At 58.8% G+C, this 24,198-nt stretch overlaps 3 protein-coding genes across 6 annotated transcripts; 2 read left to right on the top strand and 1 right to left on the bottom strand.

The window, feature by feature from the left end:
- The first annotated feature begins 666 nt into the window (after positions 1-666).
- On the top strand, positions 667-7,856 carry SMYD5 (SMYD family member 5). The gene is made up of 13 exons (XM_083834143.1): positions 667-869; positions 1,157-1,265; positions 1,927-2,066; positions 2,295-2,416; positions 3,122-3,191; positions 3,636-3,740; positions 4,224-4,286; positions 4,492-4,562; positions 4,653-4,759; positions 5,546-5,602; positions 6,005-6,099; positions 6,366-6,436; positions 6,587-7,856. The coding sequence occupies exons 1-13, from the start codon at positions 780-782 to the stop codon at positions 6,723-6,725; spliced, it is 1,239 nt and encodes a 412-aa protein (XP_083690269.1). The 5' UTR covers positions 667-779; the 3' UTR covers positions 6,726-7,856.
- A 204-nt stretch (positions 7,857-8,060) lies between these two features.
- Positions 8,061-10,746, bottom strand: PRADC1 (protease associated domain containing 1). 4 transcript variants are annotated; one of them, XM_083834153.1, is made up of 6 exons: positions 10,481-10,746; positions 9,974-10,074; positions 9,531-9,640; positions 9,234-9,293; positions 8,827-8,994; positions 8,061-8,605 (listed from the first exon to the last, which is right to left on the bottom strand). In XM_083834153.1, exons 1-6 carry the CDS (start codon positions 10,608-10,610, stop codon positions 8,485-8,487), a joined length of 690 nt encoding a protein of 229 aa, XP_083690279.1. In that variant the 5' UTR covers positions 10,611-10,746; the 3' UTR covers positions 8,061-8,484. The 4 variants fall into 4 exon arrangements, with proteins under 4 accessions (XP_083690279.1, XP_083690278.1, XP_083690280.1 ...); XM_083834152.1 differs by having other exon boundaries at positions 9,974-10,077; positions 10,481-10,623; XM_083834154.1 differs by lacking the exon at positions 9,234-9,293 and having other exon boundaries at positions 9,974-10,077.
- A 31-nt stretch (positions 10,747-10,777) lies between these two features.
- CCT7 (chaperonin containing TCP1 subunit 7) lies at positions 10,778-23,149 on the top strand (the record flags this gene model as incomplete). Its single annotated transcript, XM_083834141.1, has 12 exons — positions 10,778-10,939; positions 12,507-12,660; positions 13,971-14,077; positions 14,514-14,639; positions 15,512-15,564; positions 16,497-16,668; positions 17,708-17,872; positions 18,906-19,094; positions 19,707-19,804; positions 20,415-20,547; positions 21,598-21,804; positions 22,553-23,149. The coding sequence occupies 12 exons, from the start codon at positions 10,778-10,780 to the stop codon at positions 22,775-22,777; spliced, it is 1,791 nt and encodes a 596-aa protein (XP_083690267.1). The 3' UTR covers positions 22,778-23,149.
- Positions 23,150-24,198: the final 1,049 nt, after the last annotated feature.

The following is a 24,198-nucleotide window of genomic DNA, read 5'->3' as shown; positions in this document are numbered from 1 at the left end:
AGAGCAGCGCTCCCAACAGGGGCTCGCAGGAAAAAAAAAAAGCTAAAAGGATTTTAACCACTTTGAAGAGAACCACAAGCCGACAGTGACACCTAGTGACACCGAAAAAAAACCCAAAGCTCCCCAAAGAAACCATCCCACGTTCCCAAACCCGCGATCAAGGAGCGGGGCTGAGTGCAAGCGGGCTCTGGCAGCGCCGGCATGAATTAAAGTATGATTAAATACAACTAAACTCTCTGTTTTCATGGATTTTAGGCGTTTGCAGACGGCCAAGCAAGGGAAAGCAAGGGCGCATGTTAACGTGTGCAAATTTTGTGTTTATTTTGCAGAAGGCTGGGCCAGTTTTGAGGGCAGCTGGACACGTCTCCTCACACCGTGAGGGGCACAGCGCCTTCTCGCCTGAGAGGGGCTGTCCCTCCCCGTCAGGGTGGTTAAAATAAAACAGTAATTTATAGTGGAGAGCCAGTCGTGCTCCCGGCTGACAGTGGAGGCTCCCCGGCCCCGTTTGGAGGATTTTTTGAGGTGTTTTTTTTTTTGTTTTTGGAGGGGACCAGGGTGGCGGCGAGGTGAGGGGAGGGCTAAGATGGCGGCTGGCCCCCGCCCGCCCTCCGGCCGCGGGGCTGAAGGGGTAAGGGCGGCCGCGGCCCCGGGCCGGTGAGGAGAAGGAAAAAGAGGAGGAGAAGGAGGAAGAGGAGGAGGAGAAAGAGGAGGAGGAGGAGGAGGAGGAGGAAGCGCTTCCCGCCCCCAGCGGGTCAGAGCGGGGAAGTCGCCGCCCGAAGATGGCCGCCGCGGCGGGGGACGTGTGCGGCTCGGCGGCGGGAGCCCAGCCCGGGGCCGCGGCCGAGGCTCGGTTCATCAGCAGCGCCAAGGTGAGCCCGGCCCGAGGGGCGTCCTGCCCTCCCGCTGTCCCTCAGCTCTCCTCCTTCCTTCCCTTGGCCCCGCGGTGCCACCACAGCCCTGATGGATCCCAGCGGATCCAGTTGGGAGAGGGGGGAGAAGCCTCGGCGCTGCCTCGGTGGGGTCGCACCCCGCCTCGCCTCAGCCAGCGCCGTGCCCGGGCGGGCTCGGTTTTGGGGTGAAAACCTCCCCGGTGGGGTTCGGTTTGGGGTGCGTGGCCCCTTCCCGGCTCCCCTGAACCACGTTTCATCCCTCGCAGGGGAAAGGCTTGTTCGCCACCAGGAGCATCCGCAAAGGGGAGACCGTCTTCGTGGAGCGGCCGGTGGTGGCCTCCCAGTTCCTCTGGAACGCCCTGTACAACTACCGAGGTGAGGCGATGGCAGCCGCCGGCTTCATTGACAACTTGCCTTTTTTTTTTTTTTCCAAAAGGAAGGGGTTTTGGGTTGGTTTCGGCACCGCCAGGCGTGTGGCACTGCTGGCGTTCTGCTTTGCGCTGAGCTGTCGACAAGCTGAAGGAGCAGGCACGGTTTGAGGGGATAACCACCCAGCCATCGAGCTGGAAAAAAGCACCATGTGCCACTGGGAGGGTGGAGACCCCGATTTTTGGGTGGTTTGGGTGCCAATCCCGATTATCCCAGCACAGGGTACAGCCCACAAGGATGCCAGTGTTCTCTGGAGGTGTGAAAATGCAGAGCGCTGGTTGGAAGAGCAAGGATTTAAACTTTTTTTTAGTGTTTGTGGCTTAAACTGCTCTGCTGGGCTGGTGCTTTTGGGTCTAGGGCAGAAGGAGAAGATGTGGCGTGACTTGGAGAAAAGAAATGCAAAAGTGGGGTTTGTACACAAGCCGAGCCATGCCCTACGTAGACCCTGCTGTTGGCTGAGCTGTACCAGAGATCAGCAAAATGGGGATGCCCGTCACGTGTATCATAAGTCCCTTAAACACCGGGCTGTGAGCATGCTTGTCTCGTGTATCATATGGCCCTTAAACACACGTCTCACTGGGTGTCTGGTTGTGTTTTCTCCCCACAGCCTGCGATCACTGCCTGCGGGCTTTGGAGACGGCGGAGGAAAACGCCCAGCGGCTGCTGGGGAAGAGCTCCCTGGTGCTGCCTCACCCGGAGCAGTGCAGCATCCGGAAAGACCTGCACCAGCAGTGTCCCCGCTGCCAGGTATGGGGCTACCGGGAGGGATCGTGGCCTGGCTGGGGTCACTGACTGCTTTATAGCACCTGGCCAGGCCCTCCGTCCAGCCTTTTTCCCCAAGATGGGTGTCTGCCTTTCCCTTTCTGCATCACTAAAGAGCTGGGGCTCAGACGGTCAGGGAGGGGACACAGCGGGGCCCAGGAGCCCTTTTCCTGCTGCTGTAGCCAACGCTGGGCGCTGTGCCCCTCGCTCTAGGTGACGTACTGCAGTGCTGAATGCAGGCAGGCCGCTTTGGAGCAGTACCACCAGGTTCTCTGCCTCGGCCCGTCCCGTGATGACCCCACGCACCCCCTCAACAAGCTGCAGGAGGCATGGAGGTAGGGGATCGACCTGCCTGTTGCTCCACGGGCAGAGGTGGTGGCTCTAGTGTCGCAGGCTGGGTGACACTAACTTGGGACCAGGGCTGAAGACCGTTCTTACTTTGCATCCCTGCATGGGGTGGCTGGAGGGACCTGGTGGCTGTGGGACGCTGCTCTGCTCTGCAGCCCTACCTGAATTTGTGTCGGCGGTGCCGGGGTGTGGACACGGGCTGAGCAGTTCTTATTTTTTATCCAGTAAAGGGCTACAGAGTCCTGAGCTGCACATTGCTCACTCCTGCAGTTTTATAGCATGCCTGCATTTCTCCATCTGCTTGGAGATCCGCCTCACAGAACTCCTGCACGTACATAAATTGCTGTCCCTGCTTGCAAATGACAAAATGGGCACAGGGGGGAGAAGCGACATCCCTGCCCCAAACCTGGTCACAAACCCCAGATCTTGTTGCAGTCTTTGGCTTTGTGTGGGACCAGGGCTATTCCCTGGGCCCTGGTTTTTGTAGGGGATTATTTGTATCCTCTGAGCTGCCAGGTGGGTGCAGGCTTCTTTCCCTGAGCAGCGCTGGGTGCCCATGCAGCGGCACTGGGCTGGCTGCTTTGGTGAGGAGTTGAGGCCTGACCACAAAGATAGCAGCTGCCCCTGCCTCCCTCCAGATTTTTCTTTCCGTACCAGCACTGATCTCATCTTTCTTCTCTGTTACTCTCCAGAAACATGCATTATCCGCCGGAGACTTCCAGCATCATGCTGATGGCCCGGATGGTTGCCACTGTCAAACAGGTACGGCTGTAGTTCGAGTCCACGGCTGCTGGTGTGAGGTTTCTTTCTCCTGCTGTGGCTGTTATTCCCAGGGACCGATCTCTTTTCCAGCAGCTGGCAGAGCGCTTTCCTTCCTGAAGAGATTTCAATGTCTAGCGATCCCTGGTTGTAGAGACAGCAGGCAGCAGAGGAGGCTTCAGTGTCCTGAGCCAAGCAGATCTTTTTTTTTTCCATACCAAATTAATTAGGCAGGATGGAACCCTTCCTTTGGCTCTGGTTCTTTGGCCTGGCTTTCTCGATGCTTTCGCTGGCAGTAAACTACTGCCGTGCAACTGCTTCTGGTGGCTGGACAGAAAAGCAGGCTAGACACCTCTGAGCTCAGCGGGGCTCGTCCTCTCCTCCCGCTCTCCTGGCAGGGGAAGAAAGCGGCGTTGGTGCAGTTTGTTTGCTTGATTCCCGTTTCAGGCTAAGGACAAGGACTGGTGGATCAAGGCCTTCTCCCAGTTCTGCAGTAAGACAGCAAACGAGGAAGAGGAGATTGCGCACAAACTGCTGGGGGACAAATTTAAGGTAAGAGCTCGGCAGCACTTGGGTATGTCGAATGTCGGGAATTCTCCAACCTGCCCTCTTTTTGCCTGTGTCGGGGGCCCTGTTGAGGCTGGGATGGGAGACACTGGAAGTCCTCGGCACAGAGTAGGGCGCAGAGCTCTGTTTGGGGCTGGCTGAGCTGGGAGAGAGGAAGCGGATTGCTTAGAGGGCTTTGGGGTTACGATGCCGCAGCAGAACCTGCTGTCCCTTTCTGTTGTGGGGGTGCTTCAGCTCTGGGAACGGGACAGGGTGATATTTAGCTGCTGAATATCACCTCAGCAGGTGGCTATTGCTGCTAAAATGAGTGGCTTTTTGCTGCTCTAAGGGCGTCATCCTCCAGCCTTGCAGGGAAGGACGAGGAGCCTGACTCCTGAGCCTCCTGCCCTGTGCTGGGCTTGGCTGTCAGCCCGGGTCTGACTCCGCGTGGCGGCGATCCGCCCTAATGGTGTTCCCGTGTTCCGCCAGGGCCAGCTGGAGCTGCTGCGTTTGCTCTTCACCGAAGCCCTTTACGATGAGCATCTCAGCAGGGTGAGTTGAGTTTCCTGCCAGCTAGCTCAGGAGCGTGGCAGGACCTTCTTTTGGGTGCCAGTTCCCCTGGGTCACGCCTGCCCTGGGTCCTCTGCCCCTTTTCTTGCTTCCCCCAAAGCTCCCTGTGGGGTTTGAGGAGCACGCAGGGTGAGGTGCTGCTGCAGGCTGGCCTGGCCTCAGCTGATTTCTCGTCTCCCTTCTGCAGTGGTTCACTCCAGAAGGGTTTCGGTCTCTCTTTGCCCTCGTTGGGACCAACGGCCAAGGCATAGGAACCAGGTAACGAGGCTTCCTGGGTGCTTGTTGCGGGGCTGTGAAAATGGGGCGTGGAGTAACGCCCTGTAACGGCCTTTGTCCGCTTCCCGGCAGCTCTCTGAGCCAGTGGGTGCACGCTTGTGACGCGCTGGATCTCCCCGTGCTGCAGCGAGAGGAGCTGGACACCTTCATCGACCAACTCTACAAGGACATCGAGAAGGGTGAGGGCCTGCTGCGGCCGTGGGCGGCCTCTGACGGCGCTGCGCGCGCGGCTCCGGCGAGGTCGGGGCCGTCAGAAGGCGGACCTGAGGGATCCCGTTCGGAAAAATACGCTCAGCGCTCCAAGACCTGCCCGTGCTTTTTGTTTGGCCGAGCACAGGGACAGGCAGGGAGCGCGCGCTTGAACGGGGGTTGCGGTGGTTTCACCGTGCCGGGCGGCTGAAACTCCAGCACAACCACTCTCTTGAAAGAGGAGGGGAAGAAGGAAAGGAAAGAAACAACTCACGGGTTGAGATAAGGGTAATTTAACTAACGGGAACAAATAATTATTAGGGAGAGATTGTTATTAATTAAACAATTTAACTAAAGGGGGAAAGGGAAAAAAAGTAAAGGCTGTGTGGAAGTGCGGAGGAAAGAAATTACTCTCTGCTTGCCACAAACGAGCGGTGCTTGGCCACCTCCTTGAAGCAGGGCCTCAAGGCACGTAGCCGGTGTTCGGGAGGAGGACAGACGTTTTCACCGGAGCCACCCCCTCCCCTCTTCTTCCCTTTCCCACCTTTTATTGCTGAGCGTGACGCCGTGTGGCGTGGGACATCCCCTGGGTCGCTTTAGGGCAGCTGCCCTGGGGATGTTCCTTCCTCGCTTCCTCGCCCACCCCCTCGGGGGGTTAGAGGGAGTCCCGATGCTGCGCCGGGACTTCGTGCGGGACTTCGTGCTGCGTGTGCGGCAGGGCCAGGACAGCCCCCACGAAGCCTGCCCTTACCCTCCCCCCTTTCTCTCTGCTGCAGAATCGGGGGAGTTCCTCAACTGCGAGGGATCGGGTCTCTACGTGCTGCAGAGCTGCTGTAAGTAACGCGAGGGCTGCGGGAGGAACTGGCAGCCCGGGGAGGGTCGTGCCGTGCCGTGCCGTGCCGGTTGTGCCGCGCTGGCCCGATCCACCTTTTCCTAGTCCCCAGTGCGAGCGGACGGTGCAGTGCTGGTGTCCCCGGTGCAGGTGGGGTGGCCGCAGCGCTGCGCTGCCATATCCTCAGCCCGGCTGTGGCCCCTCCCGGTTGGAGGCACTGCTTCCCGCGTGCCCCTGGCCACCGGTAGCCGAAGGAGCAGGGTTTGGCCGGCAAAACCGGCCCGGTCCTGGGCCATGCGGGACGGCTGGCACAAGCCCCACCGGCTGGTTTGGTGGTCCCTGGACGTTCCCTTTGTCTGGAGGAGCGCTGGCAGCCGTGGTTGGTGTTCCCCCCCCCCCCCAGGTAACCACAGCTGCATCCCCAACGCCGAGACGTCCTTCCCGGACAACAACTTCCTCCTGCATCTGACGGCTCTGGAGGACATCGAAGCAGGAGAGGTGAGAGGGGTGCACGTGGCTGAAACCTGGGGCGAGGGCGCACCTCGGCAGAGACCTCCATGTCCCCCATGAACCCCGGCCCTGTACCTCTGGCGTTGCCCCGGCGCAGGGCGCTTCCCCGGCTGCGGTGAATTGGAGCCTTATTCCGCGTGGGCGCCGCCCGACCCCACGTTCCCACGTGGCTTTCGGGGTGACCGGTACGACCTGTGCTGCTTCGGCTTCCTAGGAGGCGGCTCTCAGCCCGGCCCTTTTCTCTTTGCTCGCAGGAAATCTGCATCAGTTACCTGGACTGCTGTCAGAGGGAGCGGAGCAGACACAGCCGCAACAAGATACTCAGGTAGGGGCTGCCTGGAGGGGCAGACGCCCCCCCCGCACGTGCCGCTTGTTTTAGCCCCCTGCGGGCTGCCCTGACCCTCTGCCTCGTTAGATCTTTGCCTGTCTCGCCTCCCTCCCTCTTTTCTCCCGCCCCCCCTCCCCGTTCTCCCAGGGAGAACTACTTGTTTGCCTGCTCGTGCCCCAAGTGCCTGGCGCAAGCCGACGACCCCGACGCGACGTCGGACGAGGAGGAGGAGGGCGAAGGGGAGACGGACGACGCCGAGCTGGAGGACGAGATGACCGACGTGTGATCCTGGCCCCGGGGCGAGAGGAGAGGGACGGGGAGGGTGGGGGGGAAAGAGGAAAGGGTCCTCCCCGAGGCAGCAGCTTTAATATTCAAACAGGGTTGTGTTGTGGGGTTTCGGGGTGGGGGGGGAGAGGCTCTGTTGGCGTGGGGGAGCCGGAGGCAGGCCCCGCTTCCACCTGCCCTCGTGCTCTGTGCGTGTGCGTGCGAGGCCACCCCCGTCCTCCCTGCGAGGAGCGGGTGCGAGCCGGCAGCCCCCTGCCTCGTCCCGGTGCCCCACGGGGCCGGCTGGTGGTCGCAGGGGAAGCCGGAGGGGGCTCTGGGGTAGGGCACAGCGTGGTGCTCACGCTGCGGCCGCCCCCGAGGCTGCTCCCCGGGTCCTTTCCTACCCCGCAGGGACGAGGGGAGTGCGCGCACACGTGTGTGTGTGCACGAGGGGTACTATTTAATGTCTGTATTAGCGCTAGCTACGCACCGAGGAGCCGGGGGGCCTTGTCTATGCTCCGTTCCGCGCCTTGAGCTCGGCGAGCAGCAAGCGAGGGGCGAAACGGGTGTGAAGGTGGGGCAAAAAACGCCTCGGGGTGGCTCAGACACCTGGGGCAGGCCATGAATCCTCCCTGCCTCGGCCCCAGCCTTCCGCTGATGCAGCCTTGCTGGGCTCCTCGGGGAGCGCTGCCGCGGGCTGGGCCGCGCAAGCAAATCCAGCCCCAAACCCCAAGAAAACGTTCGGGGTTTGGCAGTGAGCCATCCCCCAGGCTGTCGGGAGGAGGGTGAGCGCGAGGGGCGGCCTCCTGCTTCCACAGGGGAAGAAGGACGCTCGCTACCGGGGCCCCGCACCGCAACGTCGCCCATCCCGTGCTGGGTGCTGGGGCGTGCGGTGTCCACACGGCTGTGGGGGGAAGGAAATGGCTCCCCCGTGAGGGGCTGGCAGCAAGCTGGGAAGCACCTGGGGTATTTTTTATTTTTTTTCCCCCACCCCGTGTTTTTTTTTTTTTTTTGGAGCTGTTTTCCAGCCCGTTGCCTCCGGGCCGGCGGCGTTTGTGGGACCGAGGGCGACGCTGCAGCTGGGGCGCCTCCGCCACGACCGTCGCTGCCAGCCCCGCGCCCTTCGGTGTTGGTAATAAACTGGGTGAGACCCAGGGCTGTGTCGTCTGTGCGCTTACGTGGGAGGGGGGCGAGAGCGGGTACAAAAAGGGCTGCGGGTTAGGATAGTTTGGGGGCGCGGGGAGGGGCTGAGGGCAGACAGCAGCCCTGCCGCAGTCGCAGGGGAAAAAAAAAAGGGGGGATGGAATCGTTCTTTTATGCACAGCTGCTAAAAAAAAAAAAAAGAGGAAACTCCCCCTTCCTCTAAAACTTGTCCAGACTTCATTAGCTCAGACGAAAATACACAGGGGCCGGGCGAGCCCTGCTAGTACAGACCGAGCCCGTGTCAGCCGCTCCCTCCCCTCCCCTGCGGGCTGCCTCCGCGTAACGTACCGCGTCCCTCGGAGTCAGCAGCGCGCGCTGCCCTTGGCATCGTTAAAACCTTCCTCGGGGAAGCGCCGGGCCGCCCCCTCCCTCCCAAAAAGTCTCTGCAGAGGTTGCTCGAGGTCCCACCTTGGGCGCTGGGGTTTCGCCCGGCTCCATGCCAGCACGAGGATCTTCCCGGCGGGCTGGGAGGTGGGATTTGGGGAGCGCGGCGGGGTCCCGTCCTCACAGCTGGTCCCCCGGGGCGAGCTCCAGGGGTCCCCCCCCTAAAGTCCTCGCTCCGCTGCGGCCTCCCGCCGCTACCAGAAGGTCCAGGGGGGCTGCATCATCTCGTACGTCGGGATGCTGGTGACGTTGACGGGGATGGAGATGACGGCCCACGGGAGCCCGTGCTGCTCCAGCGAGCGCCTGATCATGTACCTGCAAGGATAAAGGCAAGGTGGGAGGGAGAGCGGAGCCCCAGCGCGAGCGCGGGCCGCCAGCCAGCTCAGAAACCGGATTAAACGTGACAAAACCCCCCGAAAATCCGGCCCAAAGCTTGGGTGGGACACGGGGACCTCCCCGTTCAGCGGGAACGGGACTTGCTCGGCCCTTCCTGTGAGGCTTGGGCCGACCAGGCGCCCCTCGGCCGAGGCACCTACCCGTCCCTGCCCAGGAGGAAGAGCGCGGGGATGTCGGCCGTCCTCCTGGTGCTGTCCTGGATCATCTCGATGTAGAAGCTGTCGTTATCGTAGGCGTTGTCCGCGATGATCACCGCCCGCCCTCCGTGCTCCTGGATCACGCGCGTCTTCGACAGGAACGAGCAGCCCCTGGGGCACGGAAGCGTAAATCTTGGGTCAGCAGCCGCAGGGCCGATGGCGTTCGGGGAGCGAAGCCGGGAGGCGTGCGGGTATCTGCCTCTGGCTCAGCCTCTGCGGCCAGCGGGGCAGCGGGAGGTGGCACCAGAGACAGCAAGTGCTGGAGACGCCTCCCAGGGACTGCCTCCCCGTCACCGCGCCTCTCCCAACGCCTCTCTGCGTAAATCAGACTCAGATAAATAAAAATAGACCTCTCTGCGTCTGTTTTTAAGGACGTGACTGCCCAGATTTTGCTGCTGGGCTGCTTTCTCCTAAGGGGAAAAAAAAAAATACAGCTTTTTCCAACCGTCTTCTAAGAGCTGCCACACGAAATGCTCAGGGCTGAAAGCATCCCCCCCTGTTTCCCCCATGTGGGGAAGGTCACAGGAAGAAGCTGGGGGTGACGGCAGCACGTGTCTGGGCCCTGGCACTGCCACCCGCTGCCCCACGGGCAGCTCCCTCCTGCCCCGATGTCCCCCCTCCAAGCAGCTCCCGCAGCGCAGACCTACCCCCGCTCCACCAAGGCGATCTGGTCCTGGATGAAGACGCCATTGTTCAGCTCTCCGCAGGCTTCGGGGGGATCCGCTGGGACCAGGTGGATCTGGTCGTACCTTGTGTTCTCCGAGAACAAGACAGGCAGTGCTGAGCGGGGGGGGAGCAGGACCGCTGCTGCCCCCTGCCCCGCTTGTCCCCCTGTGGGACGTGTCCTGGGGAGCTTTAGGGCTGCCAGCTGCCTCTCCAGCACCTCCCTCCTTCCATGGGAAGGCTTGCGGAAAAGCGATCAGCTCGTTTCCCATAAAAACCTTCACGTCAGCGGGCCCTGAAGCGGTGAGATGTCAAGGCGGGGGCCCCACAGTGAAATGTCAGGACGGGACCCGCATTTATTCCCATACTTACAAATACCCCCGTGGTGAAATGTCGGGATGGGAAACACATTTATCGCCGTACTTACAAACACCCCACCAAAATCCTTGGCCGGCGTGGCCGTGAAGATGTAGCGGATGTCTCCAGGGCTCAGCACTTGGAAGTACAGGTACTCGTGGATGCGCAGACCTGCTGGGGGGGGGGAAGAGAGTGGTGAGAGGCAGAGGAAACGCAAAACTCGTGAAAAATTAAAAAAAAAAAACAAACACAAAAACACACAAAAAACAGAACCCGGGCAGGTGCTGAGGGGCTCTGAGGGGGCTGAGGGAAGATGAGGGGGGCTGAGGGGCCCTGTGGGGGGCTTAGGGGAGCTGGGGGGCCCTGAGGGGCTCTGAAGGGGGCTGAGGGGCCCTGAGGGCCTCTGAGGGGGCCTGAGGAGATCTGAGGGGCGCTGGGGGGCCCTGAGGGGGGCTGGGCCGGGCGGGCCCTGCACCCTCCGGCAGCGCCTGACCCCGGCCCCGAGGGTGCCCGGGGGTCTCCGGTGTTCTCCGGGGGGGGTCCCCGGGGGTTCCCGGGGGTGCCGGGGGCCGCTCACCTCGGGCCGGGCAGGAGCAGAGGCAGAGGCAGAGCCACAGCGAGCGGCGGAGCATGGCTGCGCCCGGCCCCGCCCCGCTCGCCCCCGCGCCGCTCCCATTGGCCGCGCCGCCCTCATCTCGCCTCCCCATTGGGCGGCGTCGCTGTCAATCTCCTGAGAGGCCGAGGGGGGCGTTGTCAGTGCCGGCCGGCTCGGTCCTCCGGCGGGCCTGCCAAATAAAGAGCCACCCGCCTGCGCTGCTCGTCGCAGGCCGCGCCCCTTGCAAAACAGTGAGCCTCCTCCCGTCTCTGCCTCTCTATGGTCATCGGGGGACAGAAGGGCACCCCCGGCGGGGCCCGCTCTGGCCTCCCCGCACCACCGAGCGCGGCCGGAAGTGGTTGCCTAGCAACGCGCGGGGGATTGTGGGCGCGGGGCCTGCCGCAGCCGGGAGCCGCCGCGAGGAGCGCCGCCGGGATGATGGTGAGCGCCATCCGCCGCCATCCGCCCCGCCGCCGCCCCGCCCGGCCTCCGCCGCCCTCCGGGGGCCATCGCAGGCGGGGATGCGGCGGGTTCCGCCGCACTTTGGGCCCGCTGATGGCGGCGCGGCCGAGCCTGCGGGTGCCGGGCGGCGGGTGGGGGGCTAGGCCCGGGCTTGGGGGGCGGCCGTGGGGCCTGCCGGGAGTTGTAGTCCGGGGACGGGGGGTGCGGGGTTTGCTCCCCCGTTGGGATCCGTCCCCCGGGGGGTGTGGGAGGGCGCCGTGCGGTTCCCTTCGCGTTGGGCTTCGAGGACGGGGCTGGCTGTGGCACTCCCAGCCCTCGGCTCGTCAGCAGGCCCTCGGCGGTGGTCGTGTCGCTCTTCAGCGCGGTGGTTGTCCTGTGGTTCTGCTCTCGGCCTGGTTAAAGCTGGGGGTAACAAAACTTGGGCTGTGCCTGGACTTGGGGCCGTGCCCGCCCGGCACGTCTGGTTCCCTTTGTGAAATCCGGCAATGGGTTTGCAGAGCACAGAGAGGAGCCTGCTGGGGGCTTTGATGCCCTCTAGGCCCTGCCTGTATTTCTGAGACCTCTCTCCCTGTTTGGCATCAGGCAGGTGTGGTCCCTTAGCTTGCGTTCGTCTACCGCGTTCTCTCTGAACGCGTTATTCTCCAGTTGTTCTCCTTGGGGTCGCGTGGGCTGTGGCTTGAGATGCGACAGGGAAAGGGCCATTAGTACCAGAAGGACATGGAGGCCCTGGAGCCTGTCCAGAGAAGGGCTATGAAGCTGGTGCACAAGTCCTGTGAGGAGTGGCTGAGGGCACTGGGGGTGTTTGGTCTGGGGAAGAGGAGGCTCGGGAGACCTCATTGCTCTTTGCAACTGCCTGAAGGGAAGGTGTGGGGAGCTGGGGGTCGGCCTCTTCTCACAGGTAACCAGTGATAGGACCAGAGGGAATGGCCTCAGGTTGTGCCACGGGAGGTTCAGGTGGGAAATGAGGAGACATTTCTCCTCAGAAAGAGCGGTCAGGTGTAGGGACGGGGTGACAGGGAGGTGGTGGTGTCACCGTCCCTGGGGGTGTTCGAGGAGAGGTTGGACGTGGTGCTTGGGGACGTGGTTCAGTGGGTGACAGTGGTGGTAGGGGGTGGTTGGAGCAGATGATCTTGGAAGGCTTTTCCAGCCTTAATTATTCTGTGATTCTGTTGTGCCGAACATCCTGCTGGCTTAGCGATTACTGCGTGTGCTGTCTTCTCTAATATGCCATCAAAATCAGCCTCAGGGAGCTGCGCTGCAGTGAGGGAAGCCCAGAAGTTTTGTGGACAGTTACAGGCTGCTCCCAGGCTGCATGCTGGAGGCATCCGGGTGAATTCCCGTGGAAGGACTTCGAGCCCCGCTTTGGAGCAGTGGGGTTAAAAGCAGTGTGCCTGGTGCTCTCTGGGCGGAGGGGTTTGAGGGGTCTGTAGGTTTCGGCCTTGGCCTCGTGCGGTGGGATCGTGCTGGGCTGCGCCAGAGGCAGCTCTGGGCTGAACGCAGAGCACCCAGATCGGGGTGCCAGCCCTGCCTGTCTGTTCTCCTCCAGCCGACGCCGGTTATCCTGCTGAAGGAGGGCACCGACACCTCGCAGGGGATCCCCCAGCTCGTCAGCAACATCAATGCCTGCCAGGTGATCGCCGAGGCCGTGCGCACCACGCTGGGGCCGCGGGGCATGGACAAGCTCATCGTGGATGACCGGGGTAAGCAGCCCTCCTCAGCCAGGCTCCTCTCGCTGCTGATGGGCGTTGTGTAACGTGATTCAATTCACACCTTCGCATCTGTTAAACCAACGTAAGCGTTTGTACAGGATTTGACTTCTCTGCCCCGTACTGATCTCGGCTCCCAAGGCAGAGGGGCAGCCCCTGGCTCAGGGCTCGGTTCAGCGCCTTGGTTCTGGCCCCAGCTGTCACAGGTGTCCCACCTGCCTGCTGCCCGGTGTTTGGGCGGCTCTGCTTTCCTTGGGAGGCTGCTGAGATCCAGGGTTGGGGTGACTCGACACACATCCGTGGCAGGAAGCAGTAGCTGTGTGTCCTGAGTGTGATCCTCAGGTACCCCGACTCTCTCTCTCGCTCTCTGCCCCCCATCCCCTTGTTTTTATAGCGAGGCTCATAATTTGCGTGGGGTTACTTAGCTCTTGGTTTGGCTGAGCGAGCGTGGGGTCAGTGGATGTTACTGGGTTTGTTTTTTGTGTGATGAGGGATGAGACTCACCCTTCTGAAAAGACTTGCTTCAAGTCACTAAAAGTTGTTTTTTTTTTTTTTAATCCCTGTTACTGTAAGGTCTTAGAACTCTTTTAATATTTTTTACAAACACAAACTGTAATAATTGCATTTAAAAATGTCACTTGAAATTTCAATATTATTTAAATTTAATCTAAATTTTAAATTTACTCTATGGATAATGCGATTTCTAGCCTCTTTCTTTAGGTGAGTATCAGACTAGAGTATAAGTTTTTTGGTTTTGTTTTTTTTTTTTTTTAACTTTAAGAAGACTATTCAGAAGTAGAGGGAGATGGATTTAAATCCTCTCCCTTAACTGATGCGGAGACTTGTTCTGCACTTTCACAAGCTACACTTAATTTGCTCCAAAATTGGGCTAAAAGGACACTGTCAGCGTGGGATTTTTCCTGCTGACGCTCTGTGCAACGGCCGTCCTGGGCTCTCCCCCTCTTTTTGTGCTGTCCGTGTCAGCCAGCTTACAGCTCTGTGTCTGGCAGTGTTAAAATATCGCGGTGACCGCCTTGCAGATCACGTGGGAGAGAAAAAACAATGCGGTAGTTTGGCCAAAAATAAATAATTTTAAATGGAAGTTTGGGGTTACAGCCTGTTGTGGTTTCAACTCGATGAAATTCACAGCGATGGAGCCCAGTGGGGCTGGCTGGTTGGTTACTCTTGTGTTCGAGTCCCTGAGGTCTGCAGAGCTCCCCAGCACACTGACACGTCCCTTTTGTGGTGCTGAGGGCCGGATTTGGGGCAGCCGAGCTTGATTTCCTCATCCAAATCCATTACAGGCAAAGCCACCATCTCGAACGACGGCGCCACCATCCTGAAGCTCCTGGACGTTGTCCATCCGGCCGCGAAGACGTTGGTGGACATCGCCAAGTCTCAGGATGCCGAGGTAGGAGGGCGGCCTGGCTGTGGGCGGAGGCACGAAAGGCAGCAGCGGGCTTGCTCCTGGTGGCACCGGTGTGCGCTTGGTGTTAACTGGGGGGGATTGGTCACGGAGTGCTGACGTTTGGCTTGGCTCCTTTGTGCTTTTGTTCTCATGGTGACTTTGGAATCCCGTGGAGGTGGGAAGGGGGTTGGGAATTTCAGCGGGCCGAGTTCCCATCTGATGAGCGCGGGTAACTGGGAAATGGGAGACGTCACCGCGCCCTCAGACGGGACGGAGTCTGAACCCAGTGGTTCGCAGTAACCAAAGAATCCAGCTGCGGATGCGTGAGCAGGGAAGGCTGTGCCACCCGCGCTCCTCAGGAAGCCCTTGCGTGTGGTTTTGAAGCTGTTACCCCAGCAGCTCTGCAGGCGGTGACCCCAAACCTTCCCCGTTCGCGCAGGTCGGCGATGGCACCACGTCCGTCACTCTGCTCGCTGCTGAGTTCCTGAAGCAGGTGAAGCCCTACGTGGAGGAAGGCCTCCACCCTCAGATCATCATCCGTGCCTTCCGCACGGCCACGCAGCTGGTAAGGCGGCGCCGCGTGCTCTGCCAGAGCGTCTCGGGGGGGGGGCGCAGCCTGTGCCAGGGGAGGAGGGGGGTAAAATAAAACCGTTCTTCCAGGCCAGAGCCGGTGGTGAAGCAGGGTGGGGGTGACGGTAGCGATCTCCTGCAAGCATCAGCTGTTCTCTGCTATCACCGAGCTGTTGTTGCCAGCCCGTGCCTCTGGGGCGCTGTTCCCTTCTTTGTTTTTTCCTCCAAGGAAGAATGAATAAGCGGGAAAATTCACTTCCTGGTCTCTGCTGCTCCTTGTACACCTTATGTCTCGTGAAGCAAATCAGTCAGTCAGGCTGAACCTTCTCTGGGGGTTAACTCCGATGGTTGTAAAGCCTGGCTGGATTGGGGAACTGGGTTAGGAGGCTCTTAAATGTGCAGAGATAACCGTTCAAAATCCCACCGGAGTTTTTTAAAGTTGTTATTTTTATGGGTTGAAAAGGAAGAAGCCTCTTAACGACCGCATTAAGCTTCTAGTAATTAAACCAGGAAATAGGACAGCAGGTGGGATCTGGGAGTTCTGCTCAGAGCGTGGGGTGAGGTTGTGTGTAAACGTTCTTAGCTGTCCGTGCTGCTGCTGGTTGCCTGGGGTGTGTGTGTGTAGATGGGGTTTCCCAGATCTCCGCTGAAAGCAGCAGCGCGGCTTTGAGCCTCTCCCCTTTCTCTTAAACTTGCTGGATTTCTTACAGCTGCTCTGCTGGAAGGGTTGGAGTAGTGAAGTGCTTGAAACTTCGGTTACGTTGAAGGGGGGAATAAAAGAGGGCATCAAATACAAAGAGAAGCTGGAGGTCCGCTCAGCTCACAGGCACGAATCGTTAACCCAGCTGTTGGCTTGTGTTTTGGCAGGCTGTGAACAAGATCAAAGACATCGCTGTTTCCGTGAAGAAGGAAGATAAAGAGTAAGTCTTCCTCGTGGACGGCCTGGTTGCGTAGCTGGGCTTCGCCTGGTGCCTGCAAGGCATTTCTGCCTTCTGCTGGGGCTCCGGCTGAGCTCTTGAGGTCGGGATGAGCAGCCGGGGCCCCCCGCCGGGGTTTTTCTCGAGCCCTCGGAATTTCCTGCTCCCCCAGGGAAGGGGCCGTGCTCTCACTTGGGTTGCGGCTGCAGCGAAGTGGGGCAGCGTTCTCCCGAGCGCTTGGAGGAGGCTAGGTACCAAAATAAGCGGCCTCATTCCTTCTGTCGAGTGACAGCGGAGACTTGCAGCGTTCGGTGGAATCACCGGCAGCGTTGAATGCTCGGTGCTTCCCTTAAAATCAAATCCGTCCTTAGCTGCCGAGTAGCTGAAGGGAAATGGCTAAGAACATTAATGAAATAATCACTGAAATGAGATGATAATGCTAGTGATGATTTTCTCCCTGCATTTTTTGCTCGTCTGTGTGATTAGACCTTCCTAGCACCTCCAGCAGAACTTCACGTTGAGCTGTGTGGCCCTATTAAATACACCAAAATAATTCTTGCTCTTTCTGCTCTCCTGTTTCCCTGGTGTCCCTTCTATCACCCGCTCTACCACGACTTGCGTTACCCGAGGTAACACTCGGAGAACCTAAATCCCTTTAAAGTTGTCCCAAACTTCATACCACCTTTGGATGAAGATGAAGGTGCCCGAGCCCCGCTGTTCTGCTCAGGCGTGTGGTATCTAAAAGCCAACCAGCCCCATCGGTATGGGGCTCATGTTCAGGCTTTACAAATCTGTTTTGGCTTCCATGTGCCCTGCTTTCCCCGTCCACGGCCAGGAGCTGATCCTTGCCTCCTCGTGTGGGTCTGCCATACACACAGTTTTGGGGTTTTGTGAAAGGGATCAGCAACAAGGCTTTGTCTTTTCCTCCCCTGCAGCGAGCAGAGGAGCCTGCTGGAGAAGTGCGCAGCCACGGCCCTGAGCTCCAAGCTGATCTCCCAGAGCAAGGACTTTTTTTCCAAGATGGTGGTGGACGCCGTCATGATGTTAGACGACTTGCTGCAGCTCAAAATGATTGGGATAAAGAAGGTGCAAGGAGGTGCTCTGGAGGTAAGTGCTCTTAGAACCTGCCTTGAGGGGTAGGGGACAGTGGCTGCAGCCCCTTTGAAGTTTTACCTGCTGCTTGGCCCGCTCCTGCTGGAGAGGAAAGCCTGCCACAGTCTCCGAATCGTTATTCTGTGGCTGTTACTGTCTGTGAACACTTCTCACGAGCATTTTCATTGAGAGGAGACGTTACAATTACCCCATTATCTTGCCCGGACACCTGATTTAGTGAATTAGGAATGTTTCAGCATCTGTTCTCCCTGTGTCTGGGCCTAGTGGTATTTTGGGGCTTGCAGAAATCGGCCCCCTGGGCATGGGGGAGTCTCAGTTTTGCCCTTGTATTCGCCTCTCAGGCTCCTCGGAGAGGTGTCTGTGGCTGGGGCAGATAACTTAGCACGCCGCTTTTTGGGGCTGGCTCGTTTTGGATCCTGGTCACCCTGCCCTGTCAGCTAGCACAGAAAATCTGGGCTTTCCCTGGCTGAGGAGGGTGAAAGGATGGGTGCTCCCTGGGCAGAGCTGAGTCTGCAGTGAGGTTTGATGCCCGTGGGGCGGGAGGTTGAGGTGCCGATTTCTCTCCTAGCCACCAAGTCGAGAAGTTCTCTGAAGGGGGCGGTGTTGGGCAGGGTAATCCTGCTGAGGAGCAGTCCTAGGGATGGTGGTGGAGCTTGTAGAAACAAGCCAAGGGGAAAAAAAAAAAAAGGTGTGGGGCTGCGGATGAGAAGTATCTGTCTTCAAAGGGCAGAAACGGGAAAGACATCAGAGGGAGAACAGATTGCTCCATCCCTTGATCTTGAGATTGTGTGTAGCGTCTTCAGCTGCAGCGTCTTGAGGGATAGAAAGGAAATGATAGAAGCTGGTTCTGTGAACAGAGGGAAGAAAATATTCGCTGCTTATTTGTTTTAAAAGTGGGTGAATCAAAGGAGACGGCTGTTGGTGAGCGCTTTGTTAAATGAGGACTGAGAAGCAGGGAGTCTCCCGGGGGAGTTATTAACCCCGCTGAGAGAACCTTGGGAGGCTGAGCCTAACGAAATTCCCTCTCCTCAAGGACTCGCAGCTGGTGGCCGGAGTTGCCTTTAAGAAGACGTTTTCGTACGCCGGGTTTGAAATGCAGCCCAAGAAGTACCAGTCTCCCAAGATCGCCTTGCTGAACGTGGAGCTGGAGCTCAAAGCGGAGAAGGACAACGCCGAAGTCAGAGTGAACACGGTGGAGGTAAGAGCTGAAAGGGGAGCCTCTCCTTCCTCGTGCCTGCCAGCTGGGAGCAAATGTCAGGGAGCTGGGCGCTCTGACTGCATCCGTCCCTCCTGAGAGTCCCTGCTGCGCTGCGCTGGGAGAAGTGTAACGGACCTTGAGTTACAGAGGCTTTAGGGCGTGTTTCTGCTCTCAGTTACAGCCAGCGGCTGGGTGGTGACTTTTTTATGTCTAACGAGTGGCCTCCCAGGGAAGTCTTAATTAAGCGGCACTTTAAATGTGGAAAAAATGTATTCAACCCAGCGAGGTAGCAGTTCAGGCAGTAGATCTCTTTCCATCTCATGGACTTAACCTTAAGAAACGAGGTGTCAGAGAATGACCCCGTTGCAAAGTGCTGCGTGTGCTTGGCTCCTGCATGACTGCGGTGTCTGAAAATCCGCGCGCTTTGGTTTTTGGGTCTTGGCCCCGCTGTGATGTCGGTGATTGTTTCCCTGAGGTTCTCCTCGCTGCCTTGGCGGATGTGACTTCCCGTCGCGTTCGGCGGCTGCGCGTGGCGTCGCCGCGTGCTGTCAGCAGCTCTCCTAGCTGCCTGGGGCTGTGCTTCACTGAGCTGGAACGCGGCGGGCTCGTGCGTAAGGCTTGTCAAGCACAGGCACGCTGCTAAAGCACGGGGTTTCTCCGTGTCTGTTTCCTGTTTGAGAGAACGCTGAATTTCTTCGCCCCAGTGTCTGCGCACGGCTCTGTAAACACCTCACATCAGTACAGTCCCTTCCTCCTTCCCGTGTTCCCTCTCTCAAGCTGTTGCTACCTTTTTCTCGGGTCACGCAGCCCCTTTTTCTACTCGGCTCTGCTGCCGGCAGCAGTTTAACAAACGTGCTTCTCCGTCATAAGATGGAGTGACCCAAAACTGCCTCTGAGCCTCGGGAAGCCGTCGGCTGCCACGGCCACACGGAGCAGCGTCAGTGCTGCCTTTGCTTTAGAAGAGCCCGGGTGCAGTGGGGGGCGTTTACTCCTCTCTAACGCCAGTGCTGGCCGTTCCTCTCCTCCCTGCCAGGACTACCAGGCCATCGTGGATGCCGAATGGAACATCTTGTACGACAAGCTCGACAAAATCCACAAGTCGGGAGCCAAAGTCGTCCTGTCCAAGCTTCCTATCGGTGACGTGGCTACTCAGTACTTCGCGGACAGGGACATGTTTTGTGCTGGCCGTGTCCCGGAGGAAGATCTCAAGAGAACTATGATGGTGAGCTGCCTTGCTCTTGGGGTAAAGACTTGAAATTCAGTTTGAATAGTGCCAGGCCGGTCATGCCATCCCCAAAACAGGGCACAGTCAGTGACTGAACGTGAAGATTTAAAACAAAAATCACGTGGTTTCTTTGAGAAAACGCTCGTTGCGTAAAGTTGTAGCATACTGACAGAGCTGTTCCTTGGCGGAGCGACCGATCGCAAACTGGCTGCGGCTACGCTGCTTTTTAGTTTCCCTGGTGTTACACCGTATTAGGTTCTGCACGCCGCGTTGGTAGAAGTTTATTTTCCCTACTTCTTGCCCGTTCTGCTGTGAGTGGGTTTCTCTGAGCTGCCTTTGTGTCGCTGCTGGACTCCAGAGCCCGTGAGTCAGCGCTTAAAAGAAGCGTAATCTCATTTTGCTGTCGAGGATCGCTTCTGTTGCTGGTAGCCTGCCTAGATACTCGAGATGGGAGGGAAGTAGATTGTTTTTTTTTCCCTGAATCTGACCTGCGGGGTGGTTCTGCATCAGCTAAAAGGCCGGGCTGTCTCAGAAGAGCAGTAGCCTGCTGGGCAAATTTGTCTCGTTTGTCAGCGCTGGTAATGCCGCGCTTATCTTCCTCCCGTGCAGGCCTGCGGCGGTTCCATTCAGACCAGCGTGAATGCCCTGTCAGACGACGTGCTGGGCCGATGCGAGCTCTTCGAGGAGACTCAGATCGGAGGAGACAGGTAAACGTGCCGGCTGTGAGCCTGGAGTCCTGTGCAAACACTCCGGTATTAGCTGGAAAAGTTAGGGCGTGAGCGTTAGCGGGTGGGAGCGTCTCTCTAGGTGATGCGGAAAGCAAGACTGCATCGTTACTTCTTCGTGTGAGGCTGAGGAGCAGCAGTCAACTCTCATTTAAGGCTTATCTGACCTCTCCTACATGCTTTTTAACTATCATTTCCCTGGTGCAGTGTAGAAGGCCTGGTGGTGTTTCATTCAAACTTAAAAGCAGCGCCTTCCGGGCCTGGTGCTGGCATCGTCTGGTGTCCCACGGCGCCGCTTCACACTGTGTCAATGGAGCTGGGCACCGCGCGGTGGGGTTCTTCCTGTTGCTAGAGGAGAAATCCTCTTTGGGGCTGTCTCCGAACATCTGCTGTGCTCCCGCCAAGTGAAAATGAGAGCGCCGGCTTAGTGCAAAGCCTTTAGCAGCAGCAGAGAGCAGATTTCCCTGGGTCAGCAGGCGTTTTGCTCGTGAATCTCGCTTGGGAAGAGCTGCTCTGCCCTCGTGCTGAGCCCGCTGAGGAGCAGCGCTGCCTTTTGGTCGCCTCAACTGTTGCCGTGTTGTGCCCTTGGCAGGTACAACTTCTTCACAGGCTGCCCGAAGGCAAAGACGTGCACGATAATCCTGCGAGGGGGCGCAGAGCAGTTCATGGAGGAGACGGAACGCTCCCTGCACGATGCCATCATGATAGTGCGGAGAGCCATCAAGGTAAGGACCCGCGGAGGTACCTCCCTGCTGGAGATCAGCCCCGGCACAGCCGTAACGCCTTCCAGCAGCCCTCTCACACACCCCGGCGCTGGCCGAGGTCTCTCCTACTGGACTTCTGCTGAGGCAGGGAGCCGCAGCCTGTAGATGGAGCGTGCAGACGAGCAGCGTCTGACTGATTGACTCGATTGCTGTCTTCTCTGCAGCACTGCCAGCCGCTTTCCAGGCACGCCCGGCTTTGTCTTCTCTTTAGTTTTTAACCAAATTGTCCTTGCTGGGTTGCTGTGTGTTCCGTCAACACCTTCACCCTGGCAGGGAGCGGTCTTTGGGGTGTGCTGGGTAGGTCTGCGGTGGATGTGAGTAGCAAGGTTGATTTTGTGCCTGAATTTCATCTGTTACAAGCCCATTCCTCCCCCCCTCGGTGACTTCTCGGAGGGGTAAGCGTTGGTGACCACCCCCTTGTGTGGAGGTACCGAGAGAGGGGTCTGAGGTGTGTGGGACTGTGCCGTGCTTGCAGGGTTGCTGCTCCTGTGTTCCCTAACTGCAGGCGTTTCTGGGTTGCGCGTGATAACGTGTTGATGTGTGGTGGTTTTTTTTTTTCCTGTGAGGCTGAGCGCCCATGGAAGGAAGCATGTCAACATTTTTGGAACTGTTCTGGCTTCAGAAAGAACATCCTGATCTCTCTACTGAAGCAGACAGGGAGGGGAAAAAATAGCTAGTAGGAGAACTTGGCTGCGAAGCGCTGCTGCAAATATCTGCAGTTCTGAACGCTTTACAGAAATGAGGGATGCTGGTGCAGCGCAAGGGAGGCTGTGGTCTGCCGGGCCCTCGCTGGCACAGCACCGCCCGACCACGGGACCGAGCTGCTGGCAGGGACCACCCGAGGGTCTCGACCTGTTTCTGAAGTGTGGTGGCCCAGGCCGGGGGCTTCCCCTGGGACTGCAGTGCCTGCGCTGCCCCGCTGCAGGACGCTCCTGGGAGAGGGGCTTTGCTGCTCTCCCCGTTCCCGGGACAGGAGTGCGAGCGTCGCCTCTTCTCCCTGTCTTTTTCCAGAACGACTCGGTGGTCGCCGGCGGTGGCGCGATAGAGATGGAGCTCTCCAAATACCTCCGGGACTACTCCAGGACCATTCCGGGCAAGCAGCAGCTGCTGATAGGAGCTTACGCTAAAGCCCTCGAGATCATTCCCCGCCAGCTCTGTGACAACGCGGGCTTCGATGCCACCAACATCCTGAACAAGCTGCGAGCCAAGCACGCGCAGGTGGGTGCCTGCCCTTGGCAGAGCCGCTGGAATTCCTCCACGTTTCTGCTGGGCTCGTGTCCCCTTTGATGAAACGCTGGGTTTTGTTTTCAGATGCAGCGTGGGCTTGCGGCAGGTTGCTATAAAGGGAAATGATGTGTTTTCCCTTTGATCGCAGCTGTCGGGTGACTTTTTTTAGAGCTGGGAGTTCTGATTTGCTTGTTAAAAGTGCATCGTTTGTCAGGAGGGAGGCTTCTGTATTAAACAGGAAAGTAATTAGTGGAAAAGTTGGCTCCGTGGTGCGTTTTCCAGCGGAGCTGCAGACCGGAGGTCCCTGATTGCTTGCGATCGCTTCAGATTTTGCGGAGCGGGTGCACGTGAGGCCCTAATTCAGGCGGTTAGGTCTCGGTTTGCTGCTCGTGCCTTTTAGCAGCAGTTGTGTCGCTGTGGCGTCACCCGTGCCGCGTGTCACGCCGCAGGTGACTGCGGTGGGTGAGGGAAGAGACAACAGCGAGGGGGAAGTCCGTTGTGTTCGACAGCTTCTTTGTGAAATGGAGCAAGTTTCCTGTCCTGTGAGGCTTCGCTGCCACTGTTGGCTGACAGCTGAGCCTTTTTTCCTCGTGTTCTCCTCAAATTTCCCGCCCCCTTCATACAGCGAGGTCCAATCTCTGCGTCTCCTCGAGCGTTTGCGTGCCCTTGCTTCTCGGGACATCATCCCTGAACTGCCCCGCCCTGTAACCAGAGCTTCTCCCCTTCTCTCCCCTGCCAGGGAGGCATGTGGTACGGCGTGGACGTCAACAACGAGGACATCGCCGACAACTTCGAGGCCTGCGTGTGGGAGCCGGCCGTGGTGCGCATCAACGCGCTGACGGCCGCCTCGGAGGCCGCCTGCCTCATCGTGTCCGTCGACGAGACCATCAAGAACCCCCGCTCCACCGTGGACGCCCCTCCCGGTGGCCGGGGCCGGGGCCGAGGCAGGCCCCACAACCACTGAACCCCTCCCTCTCCCTTTCGGCGTCCTGGGGCTCTCCTCCGGCGTGCGGATGGGAAACGATTCCTAGCTTAATTAACAGGCCCTTTACCAGATGGTCACTTGGAGGGTTCACGGGCAACCACTGGCCTCGTTTAATTTGAGTCGAATCTTGGCGGGGGCAGTGGCAGCCTCCTGCGAGGTGCCCTGCCCCAACATTTCCTCCACAGCACTGATCCCCCGAGGCTCGCCCCGCGGCAGCTGTGCTGGGCAGAGCCCTCCTCGATGCTGGCAGGCAGCGCGGCGAGCATGCCTGGGGTTTCTTTGTATTTATACGTCTGTCTGCTGGGGGTTTGAACCCGGGCTCAATAAAAGAATGGCAGTGTTTCCGTGGCAGGCTTTGGTGGCTTTCTTCTCTTTGCTGCTTGCTTTATTCTACAGGGTGGTAGCTTGAGGTTGTTGTACATTTTAACCATTTTTTTTTCCCCCATTTTCCCCATCGATACTGCTCAGGGACATTTCTACTTGCGTTTGCCTAATGGGCTGCTTGCGTCCTGCCTCTTCTTCGATGGAAGCTGGTGCCAGGGGAGTGCTCCAACAGCTCCAGCCCCGGCTGGGGGCTGTGGGGAGGAGACGTGGGGCTGGTGGGGCTTCAGCGATGGTTCTGGGGCTGGGGCTTCCCTGCCAGGGAGCAGGGGGACACGGGCTGGGGCTCTGGGGGTGGGGCAGGTCCCTCAAAAGCGTTAATGGAAAGTAGGGGGAGAAATTTATGTCTGGTATCAGCCCTTTGAGATCTGATATACCTTTGAGATCTCACTGAATTAGTCGAGTTGATGCCCTGTTACACCACCAAATGCATTACAAGTGGACGTGATCTCCGTGGGTCACTTCCACTCGAGCTGTTCTGTTACCCGCTCTCTGCAGCACGTGAGCGCTTGTACTTCAAAAGCGGGGGCAGCTGCGGCCCTTGCGTAAAAACCCTCCTGCCGTTCCTTAGCCTGGGTGTTAAAACATCAACGCCCCGGAGAGAAAATACCTCAGCTCTCCGGCTGGGAGGCGTAAAAGCAGGAGTTGGGCGTCGAGGGCGTTTGGGAGTGGCCGGCTGCTGCTGGATCCTTTGCGGGGGAGCTCGGCTCTTTTCAGCCCCTGGCAGCTGGGTTTGGGTTCGAGCTCTCTCTGGGCTCTGGCAGCATCTTGCAGCTGGGCGCTGCCAAACGCTCCTGGATGCCCTGTGCCCACAGGGAGAGGGAAGTAACAGCGGGAGGGGCTGCCTCCAGTAAGCCTGGAGCGGCAACTGGTCGCACTGGTTTGGTGCGGGACTCAGGGATACATGCGCTGGCCTGGGTTCCTCGTAGCCCCGGGGTGAGCAAAAACCCCGCCTCGGTCTCAAGCGTCTTTATTCAACTCCGAATCATAAAATAGCTCTTTACACGCTTTTTTTTTTC

This window comes from Anser anser, assembly GCF_964211835.1.
Source record: "Anser anser genome assembly, chromosome: 4".
Lineage (NCBI taxonomy): Eukaryota > Metazoa > Chordata > Aves > Anseriformes > Anatidae > Anser > Anser anser.
The sequence above is the reverse complement of the archived record's forward strand: the minus strand, read 5'-3'. Positions and strand labels throughout refer to the sequence as shown.